General features: G+C 45.9%; 1 protein-coding gene across 3 annotated transcripts in view; it reads left to right on the forward strand.

Annotated features, from left to right (window-relative positions):
- The window catches only part of TLN2 (talin 2), a gene marked incomplete at both ends in the record, with an annotated part of 183,432 nt that overhangs the window by 143,439 nt on the left and 26,602 nt on the right, over positions 1-13,391 (forward strand). For all 3 annotated transcript variants that reach the window (XM_084240393.1, XM_084240394.1, XM_084240395.1), the window contains 4 exons: positions 1,267-1,392; positions 1,793-1,909; positions 3,804-3,989; positions 7,946-8,053. In XM_084240393.1, coding sequence (XP_084096519.1) covers positions 1,267-1,392; positions 1,793-1,909; positions 3,804-3,989; positions 7,946-8,053 — 537 coding nt within the window. The remainder of the gene's footprint in view (positions 1-1,266; positions 1,393-1,792; positions 1,910-3,803; positions 3,990-7,945; positions 8,054-13,391) is intronic.

Here is a 13,391-nt window from a genome sequence, read left to right on the forward strand (position 1 = left end):
GGCAGTAGTGAGGGGTAAACAAGCTTGTGTGTAGTGTGCTTGGCTCCACATTTCCTTCAATAAAGGGATGTTGCTGTAATTGGGGCTTCGGGGCCAAGAAGACTTACATGCAATGTCCAATGTCATGTAATTCCTAAATATGACTGCCATTTCAGATTCCAGGTCGAATATACCGCTTAAATAGAAGAGTGAAGATACTTATTCCAGCCAGTGTCATGTGGATAATCTGTGTATTCAGTTGTCCCACAACTATTTACTGAGTGCCTGCCACCTGCCAGGCCCAATTCTAAGCAAAAGTCAGGGAAGAAGACGGTATATAAAAAAAATGAATAATAAAGCAATCTCACATACTGGTCAGTGTTACAGATAAAACAGGGAAGGCTAATATAATTCCAGTATTGGGGGTGGGAGGGTGAGAGAGGTCTTTGAGGACATGTGTGAGCTGAGCCCAGTGGTGGGAAGAGCCAGGTTCCAGGCAGAACAGTCAGAGCAGAGGCCCTGAGGTAGGAATGAGTTGGGATTTCCATTGGTGAGGAAGGGAAGACCCGTGTGCCTGCAGCATATTGAGTGAGTCAGAAAATTCTTTTTTTTTTAAGATTTATTTTATTTATACAAGAACTGGGGTACAGGCCAGAGATGCCGGAGAGTGAGAGAATTCACCAGAGACAGAATGGGAAGCAGAACAGGCAGGCGGACTGAAGATGCTGCTGAGGGGAGCAGCAGGCGAGGCAGGAGAGGTCTGCCACACCATGTGGGTATCTCCCTGGCCAGCTGGCAATTGAGCCTGTGCTGCAGAAGCTGCAGACAGCTTCACAGCGCTGTGCTCAACCCTCTGCGCCACGTGTCCTGAACTCATGACCAAAACCATGAATGTGCAAGCCTCAACCCCAGCCTGCAAGGCCTCTGTGGTAGCCCACCCACATAGGCTTGCACATTCGTGGTTTTGGTCACGAGTTCAGGGCACACATGAGTAGTGTTGCCTCTCAGCTAGCTGCCAGCAAGGACGTGTTTGAACATCCTATATGTACCCTGTCTCTGAAGCATCGGTGCCCCCAGGGAAGCTTCTCAAAGTCTGGGTGCTGGATCTTCACCCAGATTCCTGTATCACAATCTCAGCAGTTGTTCCCAGGGATTCTGCTGTGCTGCAGGCCTCAGAAGCACTGCCTTAAAGTCCTTCCCCCTGCATGCTCCCAACCTACTCTCAGGCTAAAGGCTTTTCATGGAGCCAGCAGGTGACCACTCACTTGGGCTCTTGCTATCTTTTAGGTGGTGTTGATCAACGCCATCAAAGATGTGGCCAAGGCTCTTTCAGATCTCATTGGTGCTACCAAGGGAGCTGCCAGCAAGCCAGCTGATGACCCCTCCATGTACCAGCTCAAGGGGGCTGCCAAGGTAGAGTGGAGTCCAAGCTAGGGGGGAAGGGCATATTGAGGGAGTGCTGGATGAGAAGCACACAAGAATAATGGGAGCATGCTCACTTCAGCAACACATATACTAAAATTAGAGCAATATGAGAAATTCATGAAACATTCTGTATTTTGACAGTTCATGGGTGATGTAGTGTTGGGAGACTGATGAGGACCACACCTGAGAGGAGAAATCAAATACTGTACAAAAATGAACAATGATGTAACAAAATAAAAATGTTTGATAAATTTTTTTTTAAAAGAATGAAGAATAATGGGAGAGCACACATCTGAGCTCCTTTCTTAAGGATAGATGGTTTTTTGGTACTAGATTCAGTGCTAAAGGCGTAGGGATCAGATCTCATATTAGCCTCCTTCCTATGCAGGTAATGGTGACCAATGTCACCTCCCTCCTCAAGACTGTGAAGGCAGTAGAGGACGAGGCCACCCGGGGCACACGGGCACTTGAGGCCACCATCGAGTACATGAAGCAGGAGCTCACGGTAAGGAGCCAGCAGCCACCAACCTCAGGCACAGTGTTCCACAGCTGACCTTAGCACAGCCTTCTTTGAGTTGTTCAGCATGGCACTGGTTTTACCTGGAGCACCTGAACAGGGCAAGTGCTCTCCCCTGCCTGCTGATAGCTTTGTAGAATTAATAGCCCATGTGTAACTGACTTCCTGAGTTTGGCTAAGATCAATTTGTAATTATAATTGAGGAATTAATTGAAATGTATCAGTTAGAACTATTCAGGTTTAATTCTACTAAAATGGGAACGCAAAACCAAAGCATTACTGAAGATCACTGGCAAAAGAAAAAGTAGTTTTGGCTGTTTGTACTCACCTACAAATTAGTGTTTTGCTGTATAGCCACACACAGGCCCCTTGGTTCCTGTTTTGTCAGCTACAATTCACACTGCTGTACTTTGTAAATTTTGGAGTCTGGGGTTAGAAAAACCTGGATGCATTTACAGGAGACACTTTCCTTTAAAATTCAGCTTTCTCCTGTTTGAGGTGTCGGATCTGGGGGAAATTAACCCTGTCCTTTCTTGCCTTGTGCCAGTAGGTAGAGTGAGGATGTCTGGTATTGCTGGATGTGGGTATTATCTACTCTTCTGATCCTGTGATGACTGTGAACTAACTGTTCCTAATCTCTAGAAACAGAAATAAGCTGAAACTGAGGTTTCTTTTAATTGGAGGCCTGATCACAAATTGCACTTGTTTTGAAGGATAGACTGGGGGGCATTCCTTCAGTGCCAGCTGCTTTGCATCTTTGGAGAGATACCTGGGAAGGCCACAAGCCTCTGAGGGTTAACAGAAGTGAGCAGTTCTGTTGAGTTTTGATGATGGAGCCTTGGTTGTCTTGTTCTGTCTTTAATAAATCCAAACTTGGTTGATGTTAGGCTCGCTTCTCACATAGAGGAGACACTGAAATATACAGGTACCTGCAGAGACTGAGAGTTTCCTCCAAAAGTCTAGACACATGTGCTGACAGGTGTGGGTATAAAAGTTAGACGATGTTTCTGTGTCCTTTGGAATAACTATAAGAAAGTGAAAATCAGAATCAACAAAAAACTATGAAACAGAGACACTTTTGGGGGGGTGGGGGGCAGGAGGGGAGGGATTGGGATCAGAAAGGGGGGGTTGCAATTGTATGGGGAATATAAAAATAAAATTTATTATTAAAAAAAAAAAGTTAGACGAGACAGACTGCACTTGAAGCAGAGCTAGCTAGCTAGACCAATAGGTAGAACTTACAGTAGGATGTTCTCTTATCCTGGTGAATTTATCTCACTTTCTCTAAAGAGAGTATGTGTGGTCTAAATAATTGAAAGTGTCACTGTGGTGCACTTGACATGAACACCCCCACATAATTATGCAGTTTTATTTGTAAGACAGGCTAGAATAGAAGAAACTGAATTCTTCATTCCCCCAGCACCACACCTCCTTTAAAAGAGAGAGAGGTGAATTGAGTGAAGTGTTTTGGTCAGTCCTGCCCCAGAACCATCAGTGGGACTGTGGAGTTTCTGGAATAGCTGAAGCACCAGCAAGGAGGGCGCAAGAGAACTGGGAAGTCACACAAAATCTTCCTGGGATGGATGATTGATAAATACTATCAGTTTCTGCGGTGAACTTAAGGTTAAGGCTGTGGCTTTGTCTCCCTCCCCATTTTGTTTCCATGAACACTGAGTACAGGTGTGCAAGACTTACCCAAGATAGGATTTTGAAAGCAAGAATGATATAACTATCTCAAATTTCTAATTTCCTGCCATTTGATAGTTTCTTTCCATTGCTGGCTGAGTTTTCAGGCATGGAGCTGCAGCCTGGTCAAAAAAGAATAAATTATTTTGTCCTTCCCTTTTTGATATTTTTCAGCTCTTCTATTTCTAACTTCCAGGTGTTCCAGTCAAAAGAGGTACCTGAGAAGACATCATCACCTGAAGAATCAATAAGGATGACGAAAGGCATCACCATGGCAACAGCCAAAGCTGTGGCAGCTGGGAACTCATGTAGACAGGAGGATGTGATTGCCACCGCCAATCTGAGCCGGAAAGCTGTGGCAGATATGTTGACAGCTTGCAAGGTAAAGGAAAATGCCAAAAGTACTTGACATTGCTTGACTTGGCATTGATCTGGATACATGGACAGTGATCTCTCACACTGGTGTTATTTGGCTTCATCTGGAGCCAGGGAGGGACTAGGATGTGTAGACAGGAGCAGCTATTACCTTAAACTTTGTAATAAAATGCACGCTGAAGGCTGTGCACATCCGCCCATGGGAGTGACACTTCAGGGTAGTTTTGTGTTTGCGAGAAGACAACCAGCCTGCTGACAACCCTCCCACTTTTCCTTCAAGGTTTTCCTTAATAGGAGGGACACCTTCTCAGGGAGTGTACTGGAGTCCACTGTCTCAGCAGTAAGGAGGCACTGGGGCATTTTGTTGTAGATCTTCCAAATGTAAAGGGCACTGCTCTTCCGCCAGCACACTTCCTGCCTCCATAGGCCACCACTCTGTGCCAGGACATGTTGCTGTAACAGGAAGTGAGGAAGTGAGAGGAACAGAGCTTTGGGAGACTGCCCTTTTACTCTCTGTGCCAGACATCTTGGAGAAATGCTTCTGAACCTTGGAAGCATATACAACCGTGGCAGCTGCCCTGAGCAGCCCTGAACCTGCTGACAAGGGGGCTGTGGAGACCTGAACTCGATCACTTTTACTTTCTTTTTTATCTATTCAGAGGAATGAGCATTAAGACTCTTCCATCCCCCACATCCAGCTGAGCAACCCTACTCTAGTCCTGACCCCTGTTAGGGTCAACCTTGCCCCAGGAATTCTGACTTCTGCCCAGTGATTGATGGATGACCTGCCTCCCTAACCTCTGCTGTGGTGAGCAAGTGGGAATATAACCACAGAAGTTGAAAACTGGCTATTACAACCTGGGGTGTGAGGGAACAGGACCATTCTTTGTGGTGATATGAGTGGAGCAGCTGGTGCTAGGTTCTGCTGATGGCTTCTCAGAGTTTCCTCAGGGAGTAGGATGAGTTGGAGGTAAGTGGGTAACAGGAGGGCCAGGCAGCCAGGCTGCAAGAATGTATATGCAGGGCCTGGTGTGAAGATGGCTCTATATGTACTAGTTTCTTGGGTGTAATTGAGTGTGGGGGTGGGAACCAGGAGAGGGTAGCAGGGTGGTATGGGGGGGCCGCTGTCATGAAGTAACATGTGTGCTGGGCCAGGTATAGATTCTTATCCTGAGGCCACGAGTATTTGCCATTTTGATGCATTTAATGGAATCTACCAGCAGAAGCAACCACTCCCAAAGGGTCACAATCTCAGAAAATAGTATTTACCTAGCAAGGTTCAGCCTGAAAGCCATCGTGGTATGTGTGACATGCAGGGCACCTTATAGTTTTGCAAAGCCTGCCACATATAGTCTGTCATTTGACGTTAGTTGGTAGGCCAGGGGTATTATCCTAACTGATATATGATGAAACAGGCTTGGAGAGGGTAAGTTCACACAAATATATGTTATGAGAGCCAGGACTAAGGCTGGGTCTTCTGACCTCACAACCAGTCTGTTTGGCTGCTCGTGGCCTCCCCAGTTATAATGCCCAGGGTCACTGCAATTAATGAATGTCAGGTATTTTTGTCTCCATGTTGAAAATATGAAAAGGAGAAATTAAACTAAAAAGGATGCTGATTAAGCTGGAAATGGAAGGCAGCTCAGATTTTCAAGTCTCTTAACCCACATTCTGCTGTTTTCAAGGGAGGAGGTTAAGGATCAACATACAGATTCCATTTATACATCCCTGGCTCCTCTCTGCAGTCTTGCTCATGGATCTCATTTTGTAGGACAACATAGCAGCCAGAGCTTCCCAGGCCAGAGCCAGACTGGATGACAAGTATACATGCAGAGCACTAAGACTCCTGTTAGGACACACTCAGCACATTCACTCATGCTTGTGTTTCCTTTGGTCTCCTGTATTCCCCATTCCTTTGTCCACAGGAATCAAGGCATGTTGCCAGAAAGGATGAGCAGTGAGACTGTAGAATCCCAGGCATCTGAGTGGTGGATTAAGAAGGGACCCTTATGCAGATGTCAAATTATCACGCTGTATAACTGAAACACATAATGTTATAAACCAATGCTACTTCAATAAAAAAATTTTTTTTAATTAACAAAATCAGATAAATAAAAGCAAGAACTTTGATATGCCAAGCAGAAGGCCAAGCTGTCATATTCAAGCAGTGCCTTTGGGGCTGAGGGAGGTAGATAGTGCTTGTTTTATCACTGATTTGTCAGATGGAGACAAGGACTTCTCTATGCCCTAAGTTCTTACACCATTTTTCCTGTTCTTCCTTTCATGTACATATGTTTGTATTAGACACAATCTTCTATCAACTAATAGAATTAATAGTTTGGGGGCTGTTCTGAGTTCTCATGTGTCATTATAACAGACTTCTTAATGACCACAAAATATTAATAAATATAATATCTTCCCTACTGTCAGATAGTTAGATTGTCTGTATTTTTTTAGCATAAACATGGCTGTGGTGGGCATCTTTGGGTAGATCTGTTTTTTTCTGTGCTTTGGATTATTTTCTTAGATAAGACTTTCAGAAGTAGAACTAGGGGATCAAAAAGTATGATATCCTCAGAGTGATTGTTCTGCCAAAGGGGCACCAAGTCACGGAGGCACCAGCAGCAGACCAGAACCCCTCACCCTCCGCTCCGCACAACTCTAAATGAGGGCCTTTTAGGCCACCAAGTAGAGGTGGCACTGAGTAGCAACATAGCCCATATCCTCCCATGGTGCTGTCTCATTCAACCAGACGCAGGGCCACCCAGTTCTTACCTGAGGCCCCTTAGTCCCAGATAAAGAAAAGCAGACTCATAAGTAATATGTGCTGGCTACTTGAATTATCCCCATTCCTGGGGTACAGCTTAGGGGCATACCCACAGCTGTTCCCACCATCACCCTCGTCCAGGGAGAGGAGCTTGAATAGAAGGCTGCATTCATGAAGGGTATCCAGGATTCTCCTTCTACCTTGAACTCCTATTATTCTAACCTGTGATTTGTATTTGTCCTGATTTGTGATTTATTTGCAGTTTTCTACTTTGTGTATTCTTATAAGCCTCCTCAAGTTCTTTCTTAAGTGGGATGATAAAAGGAAGAAAGCCTAAATGAATAGGGTTGCCAGATTGAGCAAATAAAAATAAAGTATCCCACGCTTTTACAAAAGAAAATTTCATGTTTATCTAGGATTCAAATGTAACTGGGCATTTTGTAATTTAAAGTGACAACCCCTGTGAGTGGGTGTGTCATCTGAAATGATAATTCATGTTGGCAGGTTACAAGTACAAGAAAAAAGCACAAGATGCTCTGTTAACCATATGTTCTGGGTTACTTATCTTGACGTGTAGAATGTGAAATGAGTGATTTATGCGCCTCTGAGGGCCACTTGGGAGCTCGCTATCTGAAGTTTCCCAGGACCTAAGTCCCTGGTCTGGAGACTCCTGTGGCTGCTGTATGGTCAGGCCATGGGGCAAGGACCTGGGCATGATGAGCCTGTGAACAGAGAGGTGGCTGCAGGAGTCCTCATGTTGCTAAAGAGAGCAGGCTGACCCTGGGGCAGTATGTCTTCTGTGCAAGATCATGAGTCTTTGCTGGACTTTACAGTGTATGTGGAATTTCTTACATTTCAATGGAAGGTGGAGGGGCAGGGGAAAGAAAGGAAAGACAGAGGAACAAGATTCAGTGTGTCAGGTCCCAAAGCCTCTGAAAAAAGCGAAACACAAACTGTGGTCAGAGAATGCTATCGACACGGGCAGGAAAAACTAGCAGGAAAGCATGGAGCAGACCAACTCTTCTACACAGGGCCTCAGGGGAGGTTTCTCAGGGAAGTCACCAGGGATAAAACAGAGGGAGTTCCAGATTTGGGGACTGGATCCAGGGCTGCTGGATCCAGCAGGTGAACACCACCTTACCTCTCTCACCCCCACCAGCCTATTTTAACAAATCATTATTCCTTTCTCTTTCCAGCAAGCATCTTTCCACCCTGATGTCAGCGAGGAGGTGCGCACCAGAGCCTTGCGGTATGGAACGGAGTGCACCCTTGGCTACCTGGACCTTCTTGAGCACGTCTTGGTGGTGAGGAGGGGCAGTGGGGCTCAGAAAGCTAATTTGGATACAGACCCTTCTTTCCTTGGGAAAACCCCTCTTGGAGCATTGTCCAGGGTCCCTTGTGAGGCCAGGATGGACTGAGCTGCCGCAGCACACTGACATTCAGGTGTACTCTACAGGAAGTTACAGTGAGAATGCAGAAGAACCCACTCTCCCTTTGCAACTAAGAGGCAAAACTAGCATGGAAGAAGGGCAGGCAGAGTGAGGGACTAAGCAGGTAGAACAGACAGTGCCACCACTAAAAATAAATCAGGATGTCCTATTAGCAGAGCCCCAATCCATCCTTCCAGGACAAAGAATGCTCCTGAAAGAGTCACACTGGCCTTTGTCACTAGTAGGGGGAAAGGTCACCAGCACTACAGGTGGCCTACTAGTAGCCCTAGTAACGTCCTCCAGCCCTTGAATGAATGGCTTGGATCACATTGAGAACAACCTTTCCCTTCCTCTGATGACCTTCCCCCAGCCTGGAGTTGGGTTAAGGCTGACACAGAGGACACTGGTGAGGGATAAGGTGTTCATGACCATGTGCCTTGGCTCCCCCCATATTCTAAGAGCCAATTGTGGGAACCAGGAACTGTAGTCTATGTGTGTCTGCCCCTGTCTAATCCTAGGAACCATATTAGAACTGTAAGAAGTTGGAACAAACCCTCAAAGAGTTTATTCAGGAGTCCGGGATACCCCCAGAAGAGAATTGATGATGTCTCCCAGAATATAACTGCCCCTGCTCCTTCTCAAACCAAAGAAAGAGAGAGAGAGAGAGAGCTCTAATAGAGCACTTTACATATATGACACATGTGTGACAGATTATCAAGCCTTGGACTTGCTGGGCATTGAAAGTTTTCTTATGTTGCACAGGGCATGCAAGGCTAACAGGGCAGAGGAGTGGTCCAACAGCCAGAGAAGTTTGGCCCCTTGGGTGCGTTCACCCAGCTACTGGTGACAGGCCTGGGACCAAATCCCAATTCTTATTCCAACCTCTGTGCTCCTTCTAGCATGTCACTGCTTTCTCCTTAAATTACTTTCTGATGTTAAGCATTTTAGGTCTTTTAAGGTTTCCTTTTTTTTATTCTTCACCCAAAACTGTGGTCAGTGCAAAAGTATGTCCTTTGAGAAGGTAACCAGTTTGGGGCCACTAGCACTGGCTCCCAAAGTCTGAACCCTGGTGAGTAGAAACCAGTGTCTAGTGTGTACGCCAAGAAGAAACATCTTGGCCAGTCAGCACTCACAGCAAGAGCCTCGCCGGCCCAACCAGCTATAAAGTGTTCAGTCTGTGAGCCTGCCTCCAGGAATTTCAGAGTAAAGAGAATAAAACCAGCAAGGCTTTCAAAAGGCATCTTTTCTGTATGGCGCAATATATTCTTAATCACATGGAACCTTGTTACAGCTCAGCAATGGAGAATACAATGGAAAAAGTATTAGCCTTGTTTTAGAAACCTCAAATTCAAATCCTAGCTCGATGCCATGTAAGTTGCCACGTAGCCCTTGTCTCTTCTGGGCTTTCCTTGCGAAAACCCCTCTTGGAGCATTGTGCAGGGTCCTCAGCTGTTAAACAGGAGTTCATGAAGAATGAAATGAGGGCCTCCCTGGTGGCACTGGCAGTTGAACACCTCACTGTGAAGCTGTCCACAGCCTCTGCAGCATGAGTTCGATCCCGGCCAGCCGGCGAGAATCCCACATGGCATGGCAGACCTCTCCTGTCTCGCCTACTGCTCCCCTCAGCAGTGTATTTCGCCAGTCTGCCTGTTTTGTTTCCCACTCTGTCTCTGGTGAATCCTCTCATCCTCCCACGCATCTGGCCTGTACCCTGGTTCTTGTATAAATAAATAAATCTTAAAAAAGAAAGAATGAAATGAGAATGTTAAGAACCCCAGGGCTTTATGGCTGAGCTCACATTTGCCATGTGCATCATTGAGCTCTACCTGGAAGGCGCCATTTCTAAGTAGGCAGTGATGCAGGACTTTGAGGGGCCAGAGCTGGGTTCTTTCCTCCCAGCATCTTTATCCTTGTTTTCTGTCTCTCATACTTTTGTTTTTGTTTTGTTCATTTATTTAAAGGGAGGTACACTAGGGTCCTCATTGAACCCCTTTTTCCAGTTCCGTATTTTTCTAACACCTGTGTCTCTGTAGCACTGATGACCTTGTGCTGCATTGATAGGTCCAGGCGCCTACACATAAGACCCTCAGGCTGGTGCTTTCACCCTTGCTCTTGGTGACATTTCACATGATATCACTGTGTAGAGGCCCAGCTGCATCTCTGATGTACCCACAAACTGGATGTCTGCCCTCAAGAGGTTCATGGGAGCAGTTCATTCTCCAATAAAGAGGAGGTCTCCCTGGGCCTCCCCGGTGGCGCGGCGGTTGAGCGCTGGCTTGCGAAGCTGCCCGCGGCCTCTGCGGCGCCGGTTCGATCCCCGGCTGCTCCCCGGCCACCAGAGGAGGGTCCCACATGGCGCACAGACCTCTCCTGCCGCCCGCTGCTCCCCTCAGCAGTGTACTTCGGTCCTTCTGCCTGCTCTGCTCCCCGCTCTGGCTCTGGTGAATTCTCTCACCCTCCCACGCTTCTGACTGTATCCAGTGCTTGTATAAATAAATAAACAAACAAATAAATAAATAAATCTTTAAAAAATAAATAAATAAATAAAAATAAAATAAAGAGGAGGTCTCCCTTCCTCAGGAAGGGCAGGTGTCAGCCTTTGTCTGAAAAAGTTTCTCCCGAAGGATCACAGGGTCCCAAGCCAATTTTAAAGCATTTCCACTGTCCAGGAACCCAGCACTGTATCCACCTCTGCTCCTCCCTTCTGATCTCCATGCCCTCTCCCAAGGAGGTGGGTGGATGGTTGGCTTCCCAGAGGAGGCAGAGGGTGCCTGGGTCTCTGCGGACATTAGAGAAGGTATAGGAGCTATTCTTGGGCCACATAATTGGAGACCCTAGCTTTACAGCCTCTTAAGTTGCTATGTTAGGCATCACGCAGCTTTCTCCCAAACAGGGAGAAGGAGACTTGCCTCTAGGAGACCCCACATCACATTAAACTTTTGGGAGGTGTTTGTGAGGGCTAGAATTTCTCAGAAAGGTGTGGCCTCTCCACTCCTATCTCCTCTGGAGTCCAGGCAAGAGTACTTCACAGCAAGATATGCTGTTCACGTTAGTTGATTTGCTCTCTGTTGTGAATTCTTCGTTGTATTTACTAGAGAAACCGGGCTCTTAAAGTTCATGTGCTGCAAGGCCTCCCCTGGTGGCACAGCGGTTGAGTGCTGGGCTGCGAAGGTGCCCGCAGCCTCTGCAGCACCAGTTAGATTCCTGGCTGTGGGTGAGGGTCCCCATGGCTCGATAGACCTCTCCTGCCGCACCTGCTGCTCCTCTCAGCAGTGTACTTCGTCAGCCTGCCTGTTCTGTTCCCACTCTGGCTCTGGTGAATTCTCTCACCCTCCCACGCTTCTGACTGTACCTAGTGCTTGTATAAATAAAAAAATAAAAAAAATTTTTTTAAATCTTTAAAAAAAAATTCATGTGCTGCAAATTTGGGTGGCTGGTATATCTGTTAAAAGCCTGTCATTTGAGTTTCTGTTCATCTTTCTCTACAATTATTGTCACTGTGTCTCCATGATTTTTTTGATTTAATCTTGTGAAGATAGCTGATGCTAAAATTAAATCATTAATTGGAAGAAAAGCCAAATAACCTTAAAACTGGTTTTGTAAAACATAAAGCCTTTGTGTCATCTTTTGCAAGAAGGAAGTTTTTGTCCCTTTGTGTTGACAAGTGCTGATGACTCCAAAGCCACCTGAATGATATAGCATCTTCTGTTTACTTGTTGAAGTTATTTTTGTCTCCTTAGAAAATTAGAAATACTCTTTCAAGGGTATTTTATGATAAAAATATAGAAGGAAAACTTAGCTTCCATTTCCAGGGAATGATCATAAACATATGAAAAATACACATTTCTAACTGAAAGGTATAGAACCTCTGCAATATATCAATAATAACTTTGTATCCCTTAGTAGCCCTATTCTCCTTTCTCCTCTGTCTAAGCACAAACAACTGTGCTAATTTTAGCATGCTTAATCCTTTGTGGATCTTGGATCCCCTTGAGAAAATAAAATCAGCAAATAACTCAAAATGTTCCTTAAACTGTTAAGAGAATTCCCAAACACAGTGGCCCTGCTGGTTCCTTTTGGAATTCAAAAACTGCAAATCAAGAACCCCTGCTTGGGGAATCCTTTTCTTTTGGGAATTCAGTTTTCAGCGAACAGTGGGATCTAATTGGGCAGCACCATCTCCCTGCTGCCCTGGCAGCTGCTAAATGAAGCTAGAGGGGTGCCCTGTGACCCGGTGTTGGCCTCCTGCACTTGTTTCTTGCTGTTTCCTCATACAGGATTTGTGTAACAGGACAGAAGGCAGCCACTTCGCCTCTGCAGCATTCCAAGTGCTGACAGGGTTGTCTTATGTACCCACTGTAACATCTTTGATGCACTATAACCTCGCATAGCCTAGCAGAACTTAAATTTGGTTGTCTGTTGCCTACTGTTAGAAATCATGTTTTTCAAATGACAGCGTAAAGATAGAACTCTTTTCCTCTTGCCTTCCCTAAATAGGGAGCTTTTCCAAAAGCACTTCCCTTTCTTGAGTATTTCTTAGTATTTAAGTGATTCTGTCTCCATCACGGCGCTTCTTTTAAAGACAGAAGTCTTTCATCTCAACACTTTAAGTGAATCTGCAACTGATGGAGGACAAGAACAGAAAGACCAGAAAGGAGGTGCCCCAAGACCAGAACCTGACACACAAGGAGGTGGGGTAGAGGGAAATAACGTGACCATTAACCTAGATGTAGAGGTCATGACCCTTAGCACCAGTGTCCTATCACAAGGCCTGAGACCGCAAGCTGGAGCAGACTGCTATGGGGAGTGGAGCACAGGCCTAAGGGTAAAGATTTGGAGATTGGGCCCACCCTGGTCCCTTCACGGTTTTGCATAGCTGTCCAAAATTGGCAAAAATCTAACAATCTGATCACTCGCAAAGATGAGCCCCTCCCCGCCAAAAGAAGAGGATAAAACCTCACGCTGCCCCCACTAAGGGGCAGCTCTTCCTGCCCGCTTGTGTCTATGCAAGTGTCTTTTACTGTCCAATCACTTTTCTAATAAACCTGCTCTTTAAGTATAACTACTGTCTCTGTCTCGTGGAGAAACTTGCCGCGTGCTGCCGAAACGGGAGCTCTGGTGAAACCTTTCCCAGAGTGAACCCAAGGACCCGGCACTCCAAAAACCTCATCACCACCACACCCTTAACTTACTTTAGCTGTTTTGAGGCATT

This window comes from Talpa europaea, assembly GCF_964194135.1.
Source record: "Talpa europaea genome assembly, chromosome: 8".
In the NCBI taxonomy this organism is placed as follows: Eukaryota; Metazoa; Chordata; class Mammalia; order Eulipotyphla; family Talpidae; genus Talpa; species Talpa europaea.